Below are 24258 nucleotides of genomic sequence, written 5' to 3'. Positions count from 1 at the left end.
TGCTGCACTTATTACTGCTAATAAATACTTTTCTCCTCTCTTCCTCAACTCCTTATCCACTGTTTGAATTTTCCACTGTGAAATTTGCTTTGAGTAATAAACTCTTGTACTTACATGTCAACATGTTTCAGTTCTACATGATATTGAATTTATCTTCTTTTACTGATGTGTACTATTCTACATGTTATGTGTATTAATATTTGTATTGATCTGTGTATTTACAGTATATTGCAATATGATGTCAATGTTCATCTATGTATATATTTTCTATTTTACTTGTGGAGCTGTTCTCCTTGGGCCTCTGTTGAAAACTGATACAATTATCCAGAAGGATTTTCCTGGTAAGCAGAAATAATTAGATAGATAGATAGGTAGAAAGATAAAAATAATGTTGTTGTGTCTTTCGGCTTTTCCCGGTTAGGGGTCGCCACAGCGGAACTCCAGTCCACTAATGATTGGTAGTTGACTTTTACGTGCCGAGTTACCAGCCCTGACACACAACCTTCAATGAAGGTACGCCCATTCACGCATGTCTCCACGCAGAAGACGCTCTAGCTGAGAATCTAACCGAACAGTTTCTTACTGTGAGGCGACAACACTACCGCAGCATAAACATACAAAACAGGGAGATATGGAAGGCAGAGAGAGATCTCAGTACATAAAAGACTCAAATTTGCTCAGCGGAACAATGCACTTTTCCAGTGTGGGTCTTAAACTTGGGATATCTTCTAGGTGGCCGCCTGAGTTCTATGTCTGGGGGTAAAAGATGAAAATTATTTGGGGCATACCTCTCAACTATACCGATTTTTCATAGAATGTCCAGATTTTTGCCTCATATTTTTGGTCTCTTGCTCATAAAATTTGTGGTTTTCTGGCAAATCACAGAGGTTTGAAATCACTAAATAATGACATGCACTTGAGTTTCAGACTGCATATTTTTGGCAAATGCATGCTAACACAAATTCTGTTATTCTAGCAACTTTTTAAAGTTTATAAGAGTAATATTTAAAATTTGTCCCTATTTTTGGACCTTTGTCCTCCCCCTGTTATTTTAGGCTTTGCCCAGATTTCTTGCACTAAGAGGTTAAGAAGTATGCTTTAGGGAATTTTCAAAATGTTGAATCCTCAGTGCCTTCCTCATCTGATCCACTTTAAATTCTAACCCTTTGAGTATATTATCTGTAAGTGTTTTTATTTCTCTCTGTCTCATGGAATCCCCCTCAACCATGGGTCTGTGCCTTCATCAGATTAGCTTTAAAGACGCTTATTTTGGTTCCAACTCCTAACTAAACTTTCCTCCGTATAAAACTTTTTAATTTCCATCTTAAACTAATCCCTTCTTATAGTGAGAATATCTGAAAAGTTTATTCTAGCTGCCCATAGTTCACATATCACCCTATTAAACCTGTCTTCAAATGCCTTATTTTGCAGAAGTAAATGTGCACATTATGCACATATTCCGGAGAAGGTCCTTCCAAAGGCAGTCTCAAAAACAAGGAAGCATGAACCGACAAACAAAAAGAAGCTCACAACCGCTCTCAAACACAATAACCATGCTTCCTTGTCAAAAATTGTCAATTCTGAAAAAAAAAATCACTTTCTTAGAAAACTGAGCATAACACACCTCATGGGGGGTTAATAAGTGTTACATCCACCATCCCTACTGTGAAAAGGGAAAAGTGAAAGAATTTTCTTAAAGCCAGAACACTGTGTGAAGAAGGACCATTCGGTACTTCTCTAGTAGAAAAGACAGTATTCTAGTTTCCTGCCCATAGATTTACACCCTCATGGAAGGCTATCCATTTCCCTAATAGATGTCTAGTTTGATTGATCAAGGTAGCGGAGAGTAAGTAAACATTCAAAATAAAAATAAGGTGACTATTAAGACATCCATCCTTTGACCATGACATATCTCCCATGTCTATCAATAAGTGGAGCAGTAAGGTGAAGTGGAATACCCTTTGACCACAGAATACCCCTTTTAATCAGTGTGGTAACTTCCCTGTGTCTGCCACCAAGATAATCAGCTGAAGTCAGCAGTACGTAGGCAGACCTGTTCATTTTACCATGTTCCAGGGTATCCGAGTGTTTCTTGAAACAGTAAAAAGTTTGCAACCCAGTGTTTTAGAATGTTAAACACCATCTCTTAACTGGTTGAACAAACCCATTTAGGTTCCATGAAAAAATATATTCATTATATCAGACGAGACCTGTCAAAAACAATGGGGAAAGATGGGAAAACCCCACAGGGAATAAATCCCTTGCCAAGGTTTCCATTCCTTAAACTCCCATTCTGGTATAATATGTCAAAACTGTTAAATCTACTAATGATGGATGACATGAAATTGCCAAAGAACTAAGTTTACTGTATGGTGTGCAAATAAATGAAATTGGTATAATCGCCTAATACAGGAGTCTCTTTCCAGAAACACGAGATTAAAAAAATATCTGAACAGCATAAAACCAACTATTTACAAGAAAACTGGCAACAGACTTTGCCTTTATCAGAAATTGAGAGATGGATGTTTCTGCACTGTGTGAAAACAGTGGATAAAAATAGCATTTAACTCTCCAAAAATATCTCCTTTTCTAGCTGTATCCCTCGCTCCACAGCTAGTAATCTAACAATAAATAGTAATTATGGATGTGCTGTACTACCAGAATGAGGTAAGCATCTGAATGGGCTAGGAGCTAATGCACAACAGTTTGCTATCTACCGGGTGACATATGGGTTTGTACCTAACCTCTTGAGTTTGTCAACAATGCCCTAGTGGGGTATTGTGTCAAATGTCTTGGCCAGGTCAAGGTAGGAAGTGTGAATGATTTTGGCATCCTCCATTGCTTCGGTGACCTTCTCAAAGAAGTTCATCAGGTTGAGTGGGCATGATCTGACGTTGATGAAATTAAACTGGGTTGGGTCCAGTGTCTGGAGGTTTACTATATCTCTGTTGATAATCTCCATGATAATTCCTTCCATGGCTTTGCATATAAGACTAGTGAGACTTATGGGTCTGGAGTTTCCAGGATCTGTAATGGCCCACCTTTGTCCAGAGGGATGACTGTTGCCTTTCTCCATTCATGAAGCCTGTTTGGAGGCTGCAGTTAAATAGTAATTCCAGAGGCCCTGATAGGTCATGTTTCATGCTATATAGAAGGCATCCTGGGATATTGTCTGGGCCCATTGATGCAGTGTTCTTGGTCTTAGAGAGAGCATTAACGACCTGTTCCATAGTGATAGTAGGGGGAGTTATATTTGCTGATCTTACGTGAGGAAAGGTTGAGGGGGAGAGAGAAGTAAAGTTGGAGCTGAATATATCAGCCAGGAGGTTTGCTATATCTTCTGGCTCAGTATAGGTGGCTCCATTTACAATGAGCTCTGGACACAATTGTGTATTGCCTTTGAGGTTGCGGACATAGCTAAAGAATGCTTTGTGGTTGTCCTTGGCCTGATAGGCCAAATGTACCTCAAATTTGGCTTTGCTAGACTTTATTTGTCCTCTGAGTAGTTTGTTTAGTTTGAGTGCTTTTATCCTGCTAGGTGCTGCACCTCCTAATTTTTGCCTTGATTTTCTTCCTCTTGTTATACATCCAACTGATTTTGTGATTCCACCAGGGTGGCTTGTTCTTTGAGTTATTTCTATATTTTTTCGTGGTGGGTACAGCTGCCTCTATGCAGCTATTAACATGCTTGCACAGGTTTCTGTGAACAGTTCTGCATATACAGAAGTGTTCTCAGTGTATATAGGGGCTTGGAAGTTTGCAATGTTCTTACTTAATAGCAGAATGTTAACCTTAGCATAGTTCCTGAATTTTCCCAGTTCAGCTGAGGGTCCAGGTTTTATTTTTACTTAAAAGGAGACCATTTTGTGGTCTGACCTTACCTGTGAAGGCATTACAGTAGGGGGGTGTGCAGCACTCTCCCATATTAGTGAGGACCAGATACAGTATGGTTGTACCCCTGGTTGGTGTGTTGACTGTCTGGTCCAGGGAATTTGTGTTTACAAAATGCAGGAATCTCTGTGCATGTACGTTTGATGTTGTATAGGATTCCCAGTTAATAGTGGAGTAATTTAAAGTCACCCATGAATATGGTATTGGGTTGGATGGTTAGTGTTTCTAATAAGTTTATATACATGGTATGGGTTTCCTGGGTCATAGAGGGGGACCTGTAGCATGCAAGGAAGTGGTATTGGATTTTGCCTATGGTGATTTGAACATGGAGCAGCTCAAGTGCATTGTCCTGCTTGACCAGCAGTGGAGTATATTTATTTTTGTAAATAGAGACACTTCCACCTTTAGTCCCTGCCTGTGAAGTAGCTGGTCTAAATGTGTGGAAAGCATAACCTTGCAATGTTGGTGTGCTGTCTGCGGCTTTAAACCACCTCTCAGAGACCGCATAGACATCAGCATTCTTTAGGGTAAAGAGAACTTCCAGGAAGTGGAGTTTTTTGTTTAGGCTCCTAGCATTAAGCAGTAATACCTTTAGATTTTCTTGACTTTGATTTGCTGTGTCTATATTATAAGCATGAAAAGACAAAACCGCGAACACTCACATGAGCGAAAATGCCGGTAATCGAAATTGCTGTTGTGGGGGGCTGTGCCCCCTACACCCCCTACTAACTATATATTCTAACTCCAAGGTCACACTACAGTGAGGAAAGGACAAATATCCCACTCCTCACTGTAACACGACCCCACAATCACACTTTCGATTCCCGGCATTTTTGCTCATGTGAGTGTTCGTGGTTTTGTCTTTTCGTGCTTATAATATAGACCCGTCGGAAGTGCTTTCAGTTTTGCATTGCCTAAAAAAGGCACTATGGGGGAAGACAATGTTTTATTTAACATTCAAAAGCCTAGAGGAGAGAGGTGCAGACCATCCCTGGCACAGCAGCGTGGTCTGTTGACCATCCCCTTCCATGCTAACAAATATTGCACCCCCTGTGAATGACACCAGAAACTGTCAATTATTAAAGTCCGTCATCTTTTGTTCGTATTTTGGCATCATCCTTGGAGAAGGTAAAATGCTACTCGATGCTAGGCTGATACCAGCCTGAGACACACATTCCGAGAACTCTATGATGTCTCTCTTCATATAGTCTAGGGAGGTACATCTCAGGTCATTTACTCCCACATGGACTATGACTGAGTCATATTGGTAATTGTGGTCCAGTGGCCCGAGTGCATGCATAATGTGGTGGATCCTAGCCCCTGATAAGCAACTGACCGTAACTTTCTCCTTACTCAGCCTGGTGAGAGGAACATCAGTGTGTCTCACGGTGGAGTCTCCAATGACTAGAATGTTGGATTGTGTGTTGACTTGCCTTATGGACTTAGAGGTAGAGGCTCCTTGAGATGTAGCTCTGTGTGTTGATGTGGGTATTGTTTTGAAACAGTGTGTTCGGGGCTGCTGACGGTATTTCCTACGTGTACTTTGTCTAGGAGGTCTTTGGTTTAGGAAGGTTACATGTAAGTGCCTCAGTATATGTGGGTCTGTCTATATGTATGCTTTGAATTGTGCGTGATGGGTGCAGCATGTGTACTACTGAAAATATTGACATTAGGAGTACTTTTATGTGAGAGCTTTGCCTCCAGTGACGTTGTGTAAACGTACCATATCAGTTTGTTTGTAGGGTTACCACCTGTCCCACTTTGTGAGGGACAGTCCCTCTCTTTGGCAGTTGTGTCCTGCAAAAAAATTATAAAAATGTAAACTGTCCTGAAAATATTAGGTCAAAGTTATTTCCTATATTTTATGTAATAGTTACATAAAACAGTTATTCTGTATCTGAAACACTTAAATTTTATAAGAAACCGAATAAGCAACTGAAATGCTACACGAATAAGCTTGTATTTAGGCAAAAAAGTGAAGTTCTGTCCCTTGTACTGGCCATGGGTATGTTTTGGCCTGCAAAATCTGATGATTGTACCACAATTGTCCCACTTTGGCCATCTGAAAAGGTGGCAACCGTATTTGTTTGAGAATTAACTGGTTGTCAGTAAGCATGAGGCAATTTCAGCATTGCCTCAGGATGCCCATATCCACCAAGCCAGTAACAGAGACGGTAGGAAAGTTCATATTCATGGCAACAGACCCTTTTTTATTGATTAGATTGTTGGAGTGAGAATATCAGTCACTGTCAGGAGTATCTGGTTTGCAACTAAATGGACAGTGCTTGTCACTGCAAACTAGTTGTCCTGTGTGCAACTAGATGTTGGAGAAATTTCAGTTGTGCTTTTATAGGAAAAATGTCACTCAAGGTGTCTGAGTCTGTACAGAGCACTGGCAAACACTGCCATTCACTTGAGGGGAAACCTAATATGTAGACCCTGAAAATTTAAGGATGAAGTATTTAGGCAGATATTTTGAAGTCAGAAACACATCAAGCAGTACTTACTGAAAACAAAGAATTAGAAATTGTCAAGAGTGATGAAAAAGAGGGGAGTCACATGAATGGCTACTGCCTGGCTACTACTAATGCTGGTCTCACAAAATGTAATCACAAACAACTCTCAATTCATTAATCTTAAATACACATCCAGGGGCCAAAATTTAGGGAAATATTTTTTTTCCTTTAATGCAAATATTTGAAAACAGACCAAGTCTGAGTTAGGCATCTGCAGACAAATGCTGGGCTCCGTGGGGTTTTCATACCATTTCTATTTTAGATACAGGAATGACAGTTGAATTAGCTAGTTCAGCAGCCATATATTTTAGACGTGCTGCATCTTCTCTTTCTGGAACCCCTATAAATCGGTGGTTCTTTCACCTGCCCTGATCTCAGTTTGACCTCAACTTGCTCTAATTAGGCTTCTTCTGTTTCCATGCATTATCTGACATCATTGACCAGTACATCTAACAAAGCCTGTTGGTCTGAGTGGGAAGTAAGTGCAGTCTCAGCAGCAGATAGCTTACCATCCACTTTCTCAATACAAGTTCAGTGTCTCATTCGTATTTTGCATTTCTTGCAATATATTATACAAGTTAACAGTAGTGTGTAATTCTTCCATTTCCTGCCTGGAACAGCAAGATTTTAAAGAACTACATTATAGAGAATATACTGGGGTATTACTTGCAAAGTCTATGTGTGTCACTACCCATATGTTTCTTTTGTTATTGCTCTTTTTAAACATTTAGTCAAGTCCAAAAAGCACCATAAAGGAAGCCCATCCCATCCATGTTTAAAACAAAAAACTTCAAGAAAATATCATGGTCTACAGCACTAGAAAACTTCTTTTAAAGCAGGTGGGGAAGAATGTCAGGACACAGAACAACTTATTCCGCTTCCATCTTAACTGGAACTCCTAATTAGTGGGCAAATTGTTATGTAATATGTTTTGTACTGCTATTACGGCTCAGGCTGTGGCTGGAAAGGGTCTGCCAGCCAGTCTACCTACCCATTTAACAAAATGAAATAAATAAAATAAAATAAAAAATAGACAGTGAATCATACTGCTTAACATTCAGAGGAAGATTTTTCCAGAAGTTTGAGACATGATGGGTTATAAATCTCTCCCTCCTCTGTGTTTTTTATTTATCTGTTGAAGATTTGGGTCATTGAGTCTAGTTATGGTGGAGATATTGGACTTGTGGAGTAAAGGGGGGGGTCCAGGATAGCTAGGTCTCAAATAGCATAAATGAGAGGGAGATCTCCCCTCACAAGTGTATAACACTGAATAAAGGGATAGTGCTTCATACTGTCTTGGTAGCTCAGACTTTGCCTGTGATCTTTTTGGTTCAGAACCTTTGGGGATCTTTTAATTGATGTACAACCCAAAGGTGGCATACTTCATCACTGATCAGACAGTGCTAAGTATAAGGGAGTGATTTACCTCTTTAGATCTTTATGATATTCCTTTGGCAACTAGTTGTGCTACGTTAAGGGATTTTCTAGCCAAATTCCTAGGTTCGTAACTGTATTTTCATTTTGTAATGGTGTGTTGTCTGTACAGTAAGATGAGTAGACATGATGATACTACACTTTTCAACAGTTAGTTTGAGCCCATTGTCAGTACACCAAGTGTTTATTAGGGAGAATTCATTCTTGGTTTGGGTGTCCGAGGGTGTCTTAACAACCCCCAGTTTTCAGGCTCCTGCAGACTGTTAGACAGAAGTTTTGGTTCGCTGCACAAAGCTCTGAAGTAAATTCTGAAAAACACTCCCAGTACCAGGCTCTGAGGACACTTCTCATCACTTTTCTACAACTCGTGAAGTGTGGGTTCTGTCTTTAAGCCAGTTATCAGTTGACCTTTAAAGCATTTAGCTTCTGTATGATGCCAGCATGGAGAATGGTGTTGAATGCCTTTGCCAGATAAAGATTACGTATGTGTACTGTCTGGCCACTGCCTACAACCTTCGTAACACTTTTGAAAAAGTTTACCAGATTCATTTGACAGGATCTACCCTTCACAAACCAGGCTTTTGGGATTCAAGTCTAATAAGATTCTTAATAGTGTATTTTTTGAGGTCAGTTGTAATAGTTTCCCTGGCTTTGCAGATGAGGCTTGCAAAGTTGATAGGTTTGTAATTACCCATATTCATTCTAAGGCTACTCTTATGGGTAAGCATCACCACTGCAGTGTGCCAGTAATTAGGTTTAAAACAGTAACTAAACTTATGTTAACAGATTTTATGCAAGGGCATACTTAGGGTGGCCACGGTGGTGCAGTGGTTAGCATTGTTGCCTCACAGCAAGAGGTTCTCCGGTTCAATCCTTGGCTGGGGTACCATCTGTGTGGAGTCTGCATGTCCTCCCTGTGGTCGCGTGGGTTTCCTCCAGGTGCTCTGGTTTCTCCCACATCCCAAAGACATGCTGCAGGTGGATTTGGACACTCTAAATTGGCCCTAGGTGTGAGTGCGTGTGTGTGCCTTCTGTGGAAGGTTGGGCGCCGGGCTCGACACTGTAAAACTCTACTGCCAATCATAAGTGGACAGGTGATCCGCTGTGGCAACCCCTAACCGGGAAAAAGCAGAAAGAAGAAGATGCAGGGGCATACTTAACACTATTAAGCAACCATGTATATTATCAGGTCCCACTGTAAAATATTTTTGGTCTTGATTAGCACTTTCAGTAAATTATCTTTAGGGATAATGGGGGGGGGGGATTAATCCACATATTTCAGGGGTTTGGATAGATAGTAGTCTAAGGGTGAATTGTCACTAAATTTGTTTGCAATGACATTGGCAGTGTCTGTTGGGTTAGAATAGGAAGTGTCATCATGAATAAGTTTAGAGCAACATAGGGTATTGTTTCTTAATTTTGTAATATTGCTAAAGAAGGATTTATAATTCTGTTTGGCTTCAAAGACCAGTCTGTTTATGGGCTCATTTTAGTGGTTCATTTTTTGTGTAATTCTTTTGCTGTATTTCAGAAGAGAAGTTTTGTTCTTTTGAAACTAAAGTTTTTTGTTGTATATAGTTTATTTATCGTAGTGGACTAACAGGGTATTTTCTTTTTAATTTTATGTGACATGGGTAGGGATTGCTTCTTCTGAACAATTTTTCTGAATGGGTGAAGAATTCCTTAATGAAGCTTGCTACAGTATCAAGGTCAGATGAGGTGCAGTCCTAAGTTAATATTGATATTTGGTCAAAGAATATGTTGAAATTGGCATCCTTAAATTCATTGGGTTTGCTGTAGAGCCTTTTGTGAGTTTAAAGGAAAAGGTCACACGTTTGTGATCAGACTTCACTGGGGAATGAGATAACAGAGGAGTAGTGCAAGAGGCAGCCATATTTGTAAGAAAAGGGGTCAAGATTGATGTCCTCTAGTAGATTGATTTACCAATTATTCAAGGAAATTTTGTATTTGTCTAGAAAATGTCGGGTATATCCTACTTTGGAGGTAAAGGCATTTTATTTTATTAAACAGTAGTCTGTCACCCAAGTAATGGAATTTGTACTTACAGGAAGATCATTTGGAATGCTGAGAAATCTTGTGTGGTTATCAGGGAACAAAATAGGTGTGTCCGGTACCAGGTAATTAGCTGATAATTTATCCTATGCAGGGTGATCTATAGTTCAATAAATTTGGTTTGTTAGGTCCCTAGGGATTTGCCTGGAGGTACTATGTTTATGGACAGATATGGAGACACAACCCTACCCTTAGTTGCCACTTAGTCTGACAACATGAAAAGCACAGAACCCATCTATAGAGGGAATGCTGTCTTTATGTTTGAATCAAGTCTTAGATCATGGGTGTTTCAAATGCATGAGTGCCTCAAGATTGGGGACTTCATTGTTTAGACTACTGTCACAGAGGAGAACCACTTTAATGTGATTCAGTTTTGGGATTAATTATGTTAGTTACATTAAAATGTGCATCAAATTGACTCAACCTAAAAAAAAGAACTAGAGGGGCAGCAAAGTCCTTAGCCAGTACTCAGAAGTTTTAATATGAGAGGTGAAGACCATACTTAACAAAAGAAGCTGGATGGTCTTGCATTTCCTTGCATGATGAGTCGTAATGGATCCTCACTGGAATGACAGCAGCTATTCAACCAATTATGGAAGACAGTTATCTTTGCATCTAAGCATCATTCAAAGTGATGGAATGAATCAACTCAAGACTAGTGTCTGCATGTGTAAAATTCATGGAAAGTCTGACATGACTCTGCATGTCTCTCAGGGATTTGGGTCTCAAGCTGTTCACCCCCCGCATGTATGAGTACCATGTTACAGTCAGTTTGTTAGGAGATAGGGTCCTTATGGCCCTTGTAACCTCAGATATCCTGGCACCTGAAAAGCAACTTACTATGACCCTCTTCTTGTCTGACCTTTGACCTTTCAAATGATGAGTCTGTGAACCTGACACTAGTGCCGCCTATCACTAAAACATTTTTTTTTTTTTTGCTGCTGCTGCAGTTCAAAGTGGTAGAGTTGGGGTATTTTGCACAGGGTGATGGTAGGTATTCATGAGGTGGATGAGTGGCTTGATTTTTGCTGAGACAAACTTATTTCTAGGAGGTTTGGGAAAAGATTCTTTTATAGCCTCAGCATGAGCCATTTTGATGTGTGAAGGATTATGGTGGAGTGTTTGACACTCGCCAGACAAATTTTAGGTGAGGAGGATGGCTCAAAATTAAGTGGGGATTTATACCGCTCACAGCGAGAATTATTGATGTTTAGTACAAGTTCATTGTCAGTGAGCATAAGGCAGTTTGTATACTGTCTTAGGACACCTAGTGCTAAAAGGCTGGCAGCAGAGGTGAAACAAGCAGGATGACCTTCCATCTTGTCTAGAGCTTAGTTTAGATAAGTAAAGTAAATGCAGTAGAGGGCACATGTAGTAATAGCAGAACACCCAAAGTATACAGATGTCTCACCATTGCTAGTCTTGTCCCAGGTACTGTAGACTTTAAGGGTAAGATGTAAAATAGATGCTAATATTTTTGTGTATTGCACTGTGCACTAAACATGCAGAAAGATATGAAAGAAGAAGGTATCTCAGGCTTCCCAGTTTGAGTTAGTGTTTGCTAGTGTGAGCTGAGGAGGTGAGACTGGGAGGAGTTTCCAAAGACAGATTTACTGTAAGGGAAGGCAGGTCAAGAGCCACTAAGTTGAAGAGAAACACTGCTTGGCTTGGTGGACACTCTATACTGGAGCTTTGGAATAAAGTTGGATGGCAAACGTATATAAATAGCTTAAGGAGATTGATGCCACAAAATTATAATTTAGTGCTTGCTTACAACAGCCAATGAAAAAGGAGGGGGAGTTGATTTATGCTTAAATTAACATGAGTAGACGGGAAGAAATTCACTGGGTTTAAAAACACAACAAGTACAGGGTGGGAGACTGGGAAAATTCTTCTGACTCTTAACTCTGTTGTGGATCGGCTTTGAACTACTTTAAAGCAATCTCTTAAATTGTAAAATGCGATAAAGACATTTACTGGAATTGCTTACTGTAGGCTTAGAGCTTAGCCAAAACAGATATAGACTGTTAAAATTAACTAGAAACTGAAGGAACCAATCCAATTGGAACAGTCTGGTACGTTTATAATCTGTTTCTTCACTGGCCCCAGTGGTATATAGTAGGAAAGAGAAGGCCTACCAAACTGAATAGGAAGTAAGTGTAATGTCTTCTCATTGTCTTGTTTGCAGATGCAAAATGAGTTACAAAAGATAGCAGGTCCTCATTGTGTGTGTGTGTGTGTGTGTGTGTGTGTGTGTGTGTGTGTGTGTGTGTATGTATATATATATATATATATATATATATATATATATATATATATATATATACATACATATATATATATATATATATATATATATATATATATATATATATGGGTCACCTTCATTTCGTCGACAGTTAATTTCACTGACAACCAAGTCAGCAGGTCCAGTTCACTGAAACTTAATTTCTCATCGAAAATGATATATGGCCTATTCCCCACTGTAGAGCGACCCTGGAGTTAGAATACATAGTAAGGGGGGTGTGGGGGGGCAAAGCCCCCCACATATCATAAACGTTTTACAGTATACAAATGCATTCTTACAAGTGCAGTGAATAACTATTACCAAAAAAAATTATAGAACCCAAGTATGTGGGGGGCTTCACCCCCCCACTCCACCCACACACACCCTTACTACAGGGTTGCTCTACAGTGGGGAATAGGCCATATATAATTTTCAGTGAGGCTGCATAGAAACCTACAGCAATACTGAAGGAGCTGCAGGAATTTCTGGCAAGTACTGGTTGTGTACTGCATGTGACAACAATCTCTCATATTCTCCATATGTCTGTGCTATGGGGTAGGGTTGCAAGACGGAAGCCTTTTCTTACACAGAAAAATATCCAGGCCCGACTAAAATTTGCAAAACAATACATCAGGTCTCTCAAAAGCATATGGGAAAATGTGTTATGATCCGATGAGACAAAGGTTGAACTTTTTGGCCACAATTCCAAAAGGTATATTTGGCACAAAAACAACACTTCGCATCACCAAAAGAACACTGTCCCCACGGAGAAGCATGGTGGTGGCAGTATCATGCTTTGGGGTTGCTTTTCAGTTGGAACTGGGGCTTTAGTCAAGGTGGAGGGAATTATGAACAGTTCCAAATACCAGTCACTTTTGGCCCAAAGCCTTCAGGCATCTGCTAGAAAACTGAAGATGAAGAGGAATTTCACTTATCAACATGACAGTGACCCCAAGCATACATCCAAATCAACAAAAGAATGGCTTCACCAGAGGATAATTAAAGTTTTGGAATAGCCCAGCCAGAGCCCAGACCTAAATCCAATAGTAAATCTGTGGGGTGACCTGAAGAGGGCTGTGCACAAGAGATGCCCTCACAATTTGACAGATTTGGAGTGTTTTGCAATGGAGGGTGGGCAAATATTGCCAAGTCAAGATGTGCCATGCTGACAGGACTATCCAAAAAGACTGAATGCTGTAATTAAATCAAAAGGTGCTTCAACAAAGTATTAGTTTAAGGGTGTGCACACCTATGCAACCAGCTTACTGTACGTTTTTTATTTTTTATATTTTTTCCCCCTAACAGATTTGTTTGTTTTTTTAATTGAATTGTACAGGTTATAGGTCACATTAAAGGTGGGAAAACTTTTGAAATTATTTAATATATATATATATATATATATATATATATATATATATATAGATAGATATAGGTATAGCTATAAGTACTCTGTTACATCCTCAGTCTTGTCTGAAGGATCATTTAGACTTGGTACACCATGCTGACTAGACCATGTGAAAGTACTTTAAGCTTTCTAAGCTGCCTGTGTTGCAGCAAATAATGTGAAGCAGGTGGAATAATCCAACACTCTCTCTCCTACACCTCCTTAATATCTTTTCTGAGGCTTTGAAGGAACAATTTTGAAGTTAGCATCTCATAAGTTGCTGCTTTTCATGCCAGAAGTGACAAAATGATGAGGAACTGGGAGAGACCAAGTACAACTTTTCAGCTGTGGATATCGGATATCATACTATTAATCTTTCATGTTAGTAATCTTTCAACCTCTAACTTTGAGTTGTTTAAAATTCTCAATATTGTACAGTGCTAAAATAATAAAACATGTAATACAAAGAAGAATAAAAACAGATTTCTGGAAATTAAGCAATGCCCCAGACATCAGCCTTAAAAGCTTAGGTGTTTTAAGTCACAGGTCCATAACTAAAATGTTAAGAATTCCATAGGGTGGACACAAAATAAGTATAGTAATTCCTACCAATGTTTCTAAGCACCTCCTAGAAAGTACTAGTACCCCTTTCTCTGGCTAATCAGAGCAAGTAAAAAAAAAAAAATAGGGAGGACTTGAATTGTGTGGGGCAAGGCACGTTGACAAGACTGTCTCAAAGATCTGCAGTTCCTTTAGAACAGGAGTAATATACTTAAAAGTATATGAGTCAAAATATGGCTGCAGATTTCTGTATCTGCAGCAGGCAGGCAGCCAGTCACATTTATACAGCCCAAGACAAAGGGAGATGCAGTTGTCCTATCTGGGAAAGATTCATGAATACACAACTGCTGACATCAACAGGTAGCTAAGATGCCTAATTCTGAGGATGTTCCAGGCAATGAAAGTACAATGACATGACCACAGCTGCCATCTTGTCCTTGACTGATGGCATGCATTTCAGATACACTCCCAATCCTGTAACCTGGGACACAAAGTCCTGTCTGCTGCTTCCTTAACAGGTATTGGGAGATGGACTAGGAGATGTCGAAGATGTCACAGTGGTGCACACGCCCACATCTGTTATTAGATGGATGAAATTTAGGTAACTAGTGATCAGTCAGTTAATGTTGTCTTCTGTACAGTCCTATATCAAGATTGGACACTTGTTGCTGAGGGAAGGAGGTGTATAACTGGATATAGTCATCAAAACACTAATATTTTAAACCTCTCCTACGAATGACATCTCCTAGTGGAAGCATGTACACTCTAGAGAAGAGAAGCTAACCTTGCATGCTGCTAGGTACATCTTTGATTCAGTCCACCGACCACACTATGCCAGTTATTGATTGGTGGAAATAATGATTCCAACAATGGGATCTGTCAAGGGAGGGTCCTCCTCATAGCCCAACCGATACTGTAAGGATTAAACTGTTATGCCTGCCTGTTGTAGTCACATGTTCTGTAATGTCCAGGTCTCCACTTCACTTGCCTTATAAAGGATTTGTAAGAAATTAATTGAACCTTACTGCTTTTAGGAAAGACGTCCTGTACTAATTTATTATGCCTTATTTCTTCCAGTTTTGTCTTATCTCCCTGTGTTTCTGTATCTTTCCATGTCTTTTCTGTGTAGTGTCCCTATGTGTCCACAGTTAACTTCAATGTGTAATCACCTTCTTGTAGCCCCTCCCCACCTCACAGTTTCACTTCACATGCCTTACACATTTTCTGACATTGTAGTCATTAGTCCAGGTTGTCTCCCAGGTTTGTCTCCAGTGCTGAGCTGCTCAGTTTGTGATTTTTTTTTTTGTATTCTTTACACTAGTTGCCATGCAATCTGTCAGTCATGTCTGACCTTGTTAGTTCATATCTCTGGTCAAGAGTTTTGCACTTTGGAAGCAAGGGGATCTTGTCCATAGCCTTCAGCCATCAGGACTCAGCTGCAAGCTCAAGTCAGCTGAACGTTAAGGTTTTACCCAGCCTGCAACCCTTTTCCTAGTCCCATAATGCTCTTTCCTTCTCTTCTGTCTCCAGATCTTTGCCATTCTCCAGCCCAGAAAAAGTATAGATGATATCGGGCCTCTTCTTCCAGCCAATAGTTTGTGGATTTTTTCATCCCCCCCCCCCCTTACTTAAGATGTGATGTTTCCTATGTCCTTTTAGTATTCTGTTGTAACATCTCAGATAGCTTACTGGTAAATTGCTGTGACTATGGTATGCAGGATCCTGGGTTCAAGACCTGCAAGGGCTGGTTATTTACATCTGTAATTGCTTAGTGGTTAAATACTTGTGACTATGGTGTATGGGGTCCTGGGTTCAAGACCTATAAGGGCTGTTTAGTTTAAGGAGGGAGGTTGGTATAATGGTTATGATGTTTACCTTGCAGGCACAAGGTACAGGGTTTGATTCTCACATGGGGTAATTGGCTAGGCTTAAAATGGCCCACAAGGGCAATTAGCCTAGTACTAATCCATGAACCATGTTGCCTCTTTTTGCAGAGAGGGAAATGGATGTGGTCACAAGAGCTTCAGTACACCTGCCTGAATCTGAAGGAATCACTGAGGGTTCTTGCACTTCCAAGCAGAAGGCATTTACCATCCGTTTATACCCTTGGCTTGGGACTCTGCGCTACATCCTGAGTCATCAGACAAGTCCATCACAACTGCCTGGCTAAAGCAAAAAAAAATGAGGCTTCCTGTTCATAAAATTAATGCCTGATCTGTAGCAAGCTGTCAAGACAGCCCACAAGTCCAAGTGTATTTGTTTTATCTTGCATTGTATTACTTCCAGCCTCCCCTAGTCCATACCTGTCAACTGTCCAGATTTTTGCTTCACATCTTTGGTCTGTTCCTCATAAAAATTTGTGGTTTTCTGGCAAATCACTGAAGATTAAAGTAACTAAGTAACGGTAAATAATGACATACCTTTGAATTTCAGACTTCATTTCCTTCAGAAAATGCGTAATTCAAAATTTGTTATTCTAGCAGCTTTTAAGTTTATAGGAGCAATATTTAAAATCTCACACCACAAGTTCCAGGCCAGATGAATTCACTCAGTTTAGTACACAGACTGATTTAGTAAAATAAAAATAACTTCTACAGTAAAAATTTACAGCAAAACGTCAAGTATTATACCATTGAGTGTTACTTGCTCTTAATGGTATAAGAGTTTGAAGTTTTGCTGTTAAAAAATAACTTCTGCAGTAAAAATTTATTTTAATAAATCAGTATGTGTACTAAACTGAGTGAATTCATCTGGCCTGGAACTTGTGGTGTGAGGTTTGGTTTGTTCTACTGTGTGGTGCTAATATTTAAAATCTGTCTGTTTTCGAGCATTTGTCCCCCCTCCCCCCACATTATTACTGCCTTTGTCCAGGTTTCTTGTGCTGAGAAGTTGATAGGTATGCCCTAGTCCCAGATGATGCCAACCAGGACACTGCCAATCAGATTCCTCAAAAATTTAGAAGGATAATGTTCAAACGTGTGAAATGGCCTTTTGTTTTTGTACAAGTGTTTGTATGCAACTTTATGCATGCAAACACTTTTTTATACAAAAACAAAAGGTTGCTTCACACACATGTATAAGCAAACAATTTTTAGAAATCACTTCCGAACACTGATGGCTAAATGTAGTGAGCCATTTTTATGACATTAATATTCATGGAAGGGCAGGGAGCGATTACAAAATTCTGGGTTAGAGCTGTAATTATGTTGGATTAGCGGAGCCTAAGTAATTGTAAATTTTGTTGGATTAGCAGAGGGTAAGTAATTGTCAATTAATTATGTAATTGCCAAACTGTTAAATTAACAGTTTGGCAAAAACTGATTACAAAGGATGAACTCTGTAGTGCCTCCATCCTGTGGTATCAGAATTTTAAGTATGAATTTATCCTGTTCTACTAATATTGCTCAAGGCATACAGGCAAGGTGCACCTGATAATTGGACTAAGGTGACTGTCACCAGCTTAGTTAAATGAAATGTTTTTGGTGACCAAGTACCCATCCTAGTAACATCATCACAACATATCTGAGCTTTAGGACTTGATGGCTTCAGTGGCATATCTGACTTTCCAGAAAGATAAGATATCATTTAGTACAAAATTTTAGAGTTGTGCCCAGGGTAGATTCAGCAACCAGCCTTAAATCACTTATCACCCGTCTTCCTAGAAAGGTATGAACTATTTCACACAATGGATATTTTGTTCATGCCTTATCACATTATTGTTTTTTCTGTGACCAACAAACTATGGTGCTTTTTGCCTTTTGCAGATTTCAGTGCAAATGTTTTAAATGCCAGAATGAATGGCTAGTTGCATGTCTATTTTTTTCACAGAAAACATGCATGCCCTTTGGAATTATTTCATGTATTCTGAATAGCTGTGGTGATTTTTTCAGGCTGGCTACATTTTCTGAATGTCTGAGTGTTACTGCTTTCTTATGAAAAAGAAATGGACAAATATGACTAGGTAATAGTCTATTCTGATGCAAGCACAAACATTGGCTTTGGACAGTGCTGTTTGAATATTTGTTGAAATAGGCAGCAGAACTAGTCCTGATACATGAAGGTAGTAGTCCAAATAATGTATTCCATTGCAAGTCAATGTAGAACCATTGTTGCATATAGAGTACTTTGTGTAATTATACTTTTGCCTGGTGGAAGTGGCTTGAGACTTGGGAAACAAAACTTTTCATTTATTGTTGGCTTTTTGTATTGAAAGAAATGTGATCCAGTTTTCTGCTTTTCCTTTACCTGTACCTGAGCAAACACTAAGTTAAAAAATATGTATTTCTTTTGGCACAGAATTCCCTCAACCGTCTGGTGTAGTCGGTGACCGTCCAGAGGCGCCACCTTGCCTTTTTAACCGTGCATGGCTGCGCAACTGCTCTGGTTTGAATGACCCAACTTATGGATTTGCAGAGGGGAAACCCTGCATGATTATAAGGCTTAATAGAGTTATTAAGTTTGTTCCAAAGGTAAGTGTTCTTTATCTCATTTTAATGGCTTTGCTCTATATTTAAATTTGAAAGATTACATTTTCTCATCCCTTGTAGACTAGTTGGCGTCTATATCAGAACAGCGAATGCTAAAAATAGCGAATGCTATTCTGTCAAACTATAAAGTTCGAAAGCCAAAAATGTCGAAGTCACGGATCAGCGAATTTGATCCAAACAATATAAAGTGAGGTCACTGATCAGAAAATTTGATCCAAACAATATAAAGTGGGGGGCTTCACCCCCCCCCCCACTCCCCCAACTTAACTATACCAACTCTGAGATTGCACCACAGTGGAGAAAACAGCAAAGTCCAAAGACTGGCCCAGCGAATCCCCCCCCCCCCCATGGGAAAAAAATCACTGTTCTGTGACTTCAGCATTCTCAGCTTTCGAACTTTACAGTTTGACAGAAGAGCGTTCGCTCTTTCATAGGGAACCGACTAGTTGTACTGTATACATAATTATGCTAACCACATCTTTTTAAGGTCTGTTTTGCCCTGAAGTCTGTTTGCCACTTTTTTCTCCAGTAATATACAAGAATAATTTCTATAATCCATGTAACAAATTCCTTATTGTTGGTCTGATTTTGAGCTTTTACATGTTTTTTTGGAATAGAAAATATACATCAAGCTTAACTCAAGAAAATATTTGCCACCTTGCATATGAAGCAGCAATGTAATGGTTTACTAAAGGAAAAATTACAGGTGAATTGTGTTTGCCTTTTTACTTGCTGGTAGGGTTGATGCTCTTGAGGGCTGTATAGTGAGTTAAATTAGCCTGTTTTGTAGCTTTTCTAAATTTATTTTATATCTTCACATGGACGTATTCCTCACTGACACTGATCTTAGTAATTTCAAACTAAAATGGAACTCTTGTCTCCTTATCCTAAAAAATTGTTTCATTATTTTTTCTTTTTCAGATTTGTCTTGAAACTCTTTTCTTCACTTTTACTTCTATGATAATTCCCCTTGAAAAAAAATCTTAAGATGCATCATTTATTTTCAACAGGCATTTGATCAAATATGCGCCTTTTTTCCCAGTACCCTGTATTAAAATTTACATTGCCTCCTTTTCCTGCCCAGCACCCCTCTTGGAATTTTTTTGGCACACTATAACGCCACTGCTTGTACCTATTTCACTGCACATGCTCTGCACTGCCCTAGTTCAGTGAATGTTTGCCAGTAACTAGTCTGTGTATAATGAGGGTCTCCTGTATACATTTTCCTGTGGAAACTGGCTTTGCTGTCTCTTTTGTTATAAACAGAGCACCAATGCTTTCTGGTAAGCCCTTTAGCCTCCTGTAGTAGAGGTTTTGCCTTCAACTCTCACAGGGGGTGATGGGTGGGGGAAAGGTGAGTTTTTTTTAAGCCCTGGCTATTACACCTTCCTCTTTTTATAATTTCTGCTTTTACCATCTACCACTCTGATATTCTAAGATGTCCTTAATTTCTCTACCTATTAACGATTTTCTTCCTATTTCCTCAGCATGACTAACAGTTTCCCCTTCTTGTATATTAGCTTCCTGTTCTTCTGTGCAAGTTTTTTACCCTTACCCACCCTCTCATGCTCATTTAACCCTTACATTTTCTACTGTATTATCTTATTCTATTAAAGTCCACTTCAACATCCCACTAGATGTCTTGTGCTATTTCTTACATGGAGTATATCAGCTCCCTTTCAACGCTTTCAGTTCCACATGTTCAGTTAAGCTGCTGTCTTGTTCTGCACACCTCCAGCAGCTGTCATCTTACTTTCTTTCATCTTTTCCTAACCTTAGTGATGAGAATAAATTATATGAGCAATGTGGATCTGTTAACACTCTTTTTGGCACATATCCTAGATATCACCCCCCCCCCCCCGGTTTCCATCTCCGGTTTCCATCTCAACTGCATCACTTGTCTACTGTTTCATCATCTTGTCAAAGTATTACATTTCTCCAACTCAGTAACAAGCTGTACTCTCCCACTGGCATTTTCCTTAACTCCCACCTGCCTCATACATCTTTCCAACACCATACTCCCACAGCTACCCTGTAATTTATCTGTGAAAAAAATATCAGTGCTTTTCTAAAATCTATACACTTTTTTGCCACTTCAACTTAATTTCCCAAACATTCCTTCAAAATCACTGATAGTGTTTTCTTGCTTTGCTTTTCTTCAAATCCTCGATACTCATCCATTTTCACTCTTGCCCTAACTCTGTTACCCTTCCAAATAACCTTCCCCATATTCTGTTCCTCTGTAATCTTTTCTCTTTCTATTGCCCCTCACCCCCACCCCAGGGTCATAGGAATGTTTTTCAGATTTCTTTCTAATCTTGATCCCCACTCATGTCCTCTTTATCCCATCTCAAAAACTGGTTATGAGTGTCCCCAACAGCACACACACACACATGCACACTCATTATCCCCTTAAAGCTTAACTTTCCCCATTTATTTGCCAATTTTCTCCATATAAATGATGACAAACCATCTGTAGCAGCACTGTTTTTTTTGGCTATATTAACAGTAGAAATATTCTCCTTTAAGTGACTTCTAAAGAACATTATCTTGGACAGTCCCATCACCCTAAGACATGCATCCTTCTCAAGGACCCCAGTGGCATTGTACATTCTGTTGAAGTTCCTGCTTAAGTCTTCATAATGCTTTACAGTTTGCTCACAGTTGACTTTAAAACTGCTGTAGATCCCTGGTTCCAGAACCTGGTACTCTATCTGCTTTTCATCCTGACCTTCTCTAAGATCTATCACTTTTCATATTCACCTGCAAATGTTCTGTTACAGGCCAGCAACAATTGTTTCTCATATCTCCAAAATTCCTCCAGCACTTCTGTCTCTACTTTTTCCATATTCTCCATTAGTATCATAATTCAAACAAACAAAAGTACTCCTTCTCATCCCCTTCTCTACTCATTCTTGCTCTGCATATCCATACGTCCATTTTTAATAGGAATAGGTATATGGGGTTAGGAAGCCTTTTGTTTAATGCCCCTTGTTAACATCACTTACCTTAATAGCCCTTGGATTTAGCCCCTTAAATAAGTCCCTTACTCACCAATTAGACTCTTACTCCTTTTATTTTATTCCTAGGTCCCATATAGCTTTGTCCGTGTGTGTATAGCATAAAATCTTTTTATGCAGAGTACAGCTCTGCATTCAGTGTCCTTTTTTTCTCTGTACATCTCTGGAAACTCATAAAATAACCATTTGTCTGATCTTCTCCCATATTACAAATTTCAACTGCTTCTCTTTATTCAGTTTTGTCTACTGCTGTTTCCAGTCTTTTATCCAACAGTTATGATAAAATCTTTCCATACATATTAATTAGTGATGTTTGGAATCCACAGCTTCCTCAACCCACTTAGGTGGAACCCCTAGTTTATCCTCAGTCATGGACTTAAGTAGGAATCTAGTCCAGCTTATTCCATTGAAGACCTCTTGCAGATATCTCACCTCTCTGTCTTGGTCTCTGTCTTACCTTAATCTTTTTATCAGTCATCTATTCATAGTAGTTTCCCATTTTTGACAGCTGTATTATCCTGAGACTCTCATTTTTACTTTTGTCGTTATTTAGAGACCAACTTCCTGCCTCATACACTGTAACTTCTGTCCTCTTCTCTTCACCTGTCTCCCACTTCCATACAGCTCATCATAAAATGCAACTATGACTTTCATTGGTATAAAATACCCTTCACTACAATTTCCTGTAATTACCGATTGTGATTCCCTTCCATTTTGTTTAAACTTCCACACAGAGTTAATGCCGTCATTTTTCTAAAGTTTGTCACCAGAATTTGTTTTAGTCTTCTCATTCACATGAATCCTTCTCCTCAGTTACTGTAAAAGGAATGGAGACATTTTTTGTCTCTTTCCTTATGTCTGTTCCCTTAGAAAAGTGGCAAGGTTTCAGTATCGCTGCCATCTTTTCGATCCTCTTTTCCTTGTCATCCTTTATTTCCAACCCACGTTAAGGGTGTCCAATTGCCCCTTGCATTCCTTACCCTTATTCTTCTCAATCCCACTTCTCTTTAAAGTGTTGCCATGCCTTTCTCATTTCTCCACCTTGTCTTATTCCATCTCTATTTCTTTGCTCTGTGGATGAGTTTTATTAGCAGCTTATAGCTTTCTTCTTTACCATTAAACCTCCACACATCTACATCTTAGTTTGGTCATATTTCCTATGCTCTTTGGAGTCTACATTGGCAGCTTGTATCTTTAATGGTAATTTCAGTGTTTTTGTACTCTCGCACTTTGATTTGCAAAATATTGCTCTTGCCTATTTTTCTGGGCCATGGTTTACTGTCTCATTTAGTCATGTTACTGATTCCTAAGATGAACCTGGAGAGCTCTAGTGTACCTTTTGCTACTTAACCTTGGAACTCACTGTCCCTTCAGATTAGATAGAGTACCTGTCTAGGGTGCTTTAAGAAGTCCTGAAACTTCTGAATCCAGCATTAGTGAATAGCAAAAATGTAGTTAAAAATAACACTGTATTTGCCTAGAAGGTGTTTTCAGTGCATGAAACCCTAAACCTTCTTAATTACTAACTTAAACACTCCTTAGAATTCAAGTGACTTGCCAAAAATTGAAGCAAACTTTTTTCATTTTGGCATTGTCTCTTCTAGTATCATCTGATATGTTTTATTCACTTATTCTTTATCTTACCATCTATTGTATTTAATAATGTTTTTCATTCAGAAATATACATAATGTAATTTTGTTAATGCCACTGCTAAAGAATAGTTTAATATGTAATTGTTTACTCTAGTACCTGAGCTATTGAAGTGTACGCATATAATTTCATAGATTATAATGTACTTTTAAATGTAAAGCATCCTATTTTGTAGTTCACTTAATACTGATGTAGTATTGGTTTGTCAGAATTGAGTGTTTTTTAGTGCACACACTATTTATTTATTTATTGTTCTAGAGAAGTCTTAAAATCCCTTGAACTTTAAGTGCTCAATTTAAAGATTAGTGGAAATTTATCAGTTCCATTATGACATGATGGGTTACAAGATTCTGCAGAACCATATCGCCAAACACAAATGTCCAAAACACCAAAAAGACAAAAACTCATAAGCATTTTTTGCAGGTACACCCAACATGAGGGGGATAAGCCCTCTCTAAACTTTACCATCTTAATCGTATGTCAAAAATGAATGGTACTAACTGCACTGGTAGTGTTTCCTGTGGAAAACCATCATCAGCATTTTGTACTTCAGAGTCTTGTGACTCTGGAACCTGACACATGAGGAATTTGATTTCAGTGATTTGTAGATAATACTGATTTTATACTGTGGCACTTTGGATTTGATGTCTTTTCTTTCCTCTTACTGGGTCTAAACCACTGACCTAGTTGATTGTGGTGAAGTTAAGTGAAAGCAGTTCATTGCATATAGATTTCACATTACATTCACTCTTACACATTAGACTGAGCAGTACATTCACTCTTGCATAATAATCTATTAGAGCAGAAGGACAGTATAGTTTATAGCGCTATTTGGTAATTAATTAGCTGAAGAATCACTGGAACTCAATTTCAGGGATGGTCACTGTAACAGTAAGTATAGTCGTGTAAAATCTTACTATAACAGTAGGTGTCCATTGTTGCAGTATTCTAGAC

General features: G+C 39.0%; 1 protein-coding gene across 1 annotated transcript in view; it reads left to right on the top strand.

The window, feature by feature from the left end:
- ATP1B1 (ATPase Na+/K+ transporting subunit beta 1) overlaps window positions 1-24258 on the top strand; it is a 367918-nt gene that overhangs the window by 166669 nt on the left and 176991 nt on the right. Inside the window, exon 4 of the mRNA XM_044072355.1 lies at window positions 18443-18615. Coding sequence (XP_043928290.1) covers window positions 18443-18615 — 173 coding nt within the window. The remainder of the gene's footprint in view (window positions 1-18442; window positions 18616-24258) is intronic.

This window comes from Protopterus annectens, chromosome 5.part0 (assembly GCF_019279795.1).
Source record: "Protopterus annectens isolate FY-2018-M chromosome 5.part0, PAN1.0, whole genome shotgun sequence".
In the NCBI taxonomy this organism is placed as follows: Eukaryota; Metazoa; Chordata; order Ceratodontiformes; family Protopteridae; genus Protopterus; species Protopterus annectens.
The sequence above is the reverse complement of the archived record's forward strand: the minus strand, read 5'-3'. Positions and strand labels throughout refer to the sequence as shown.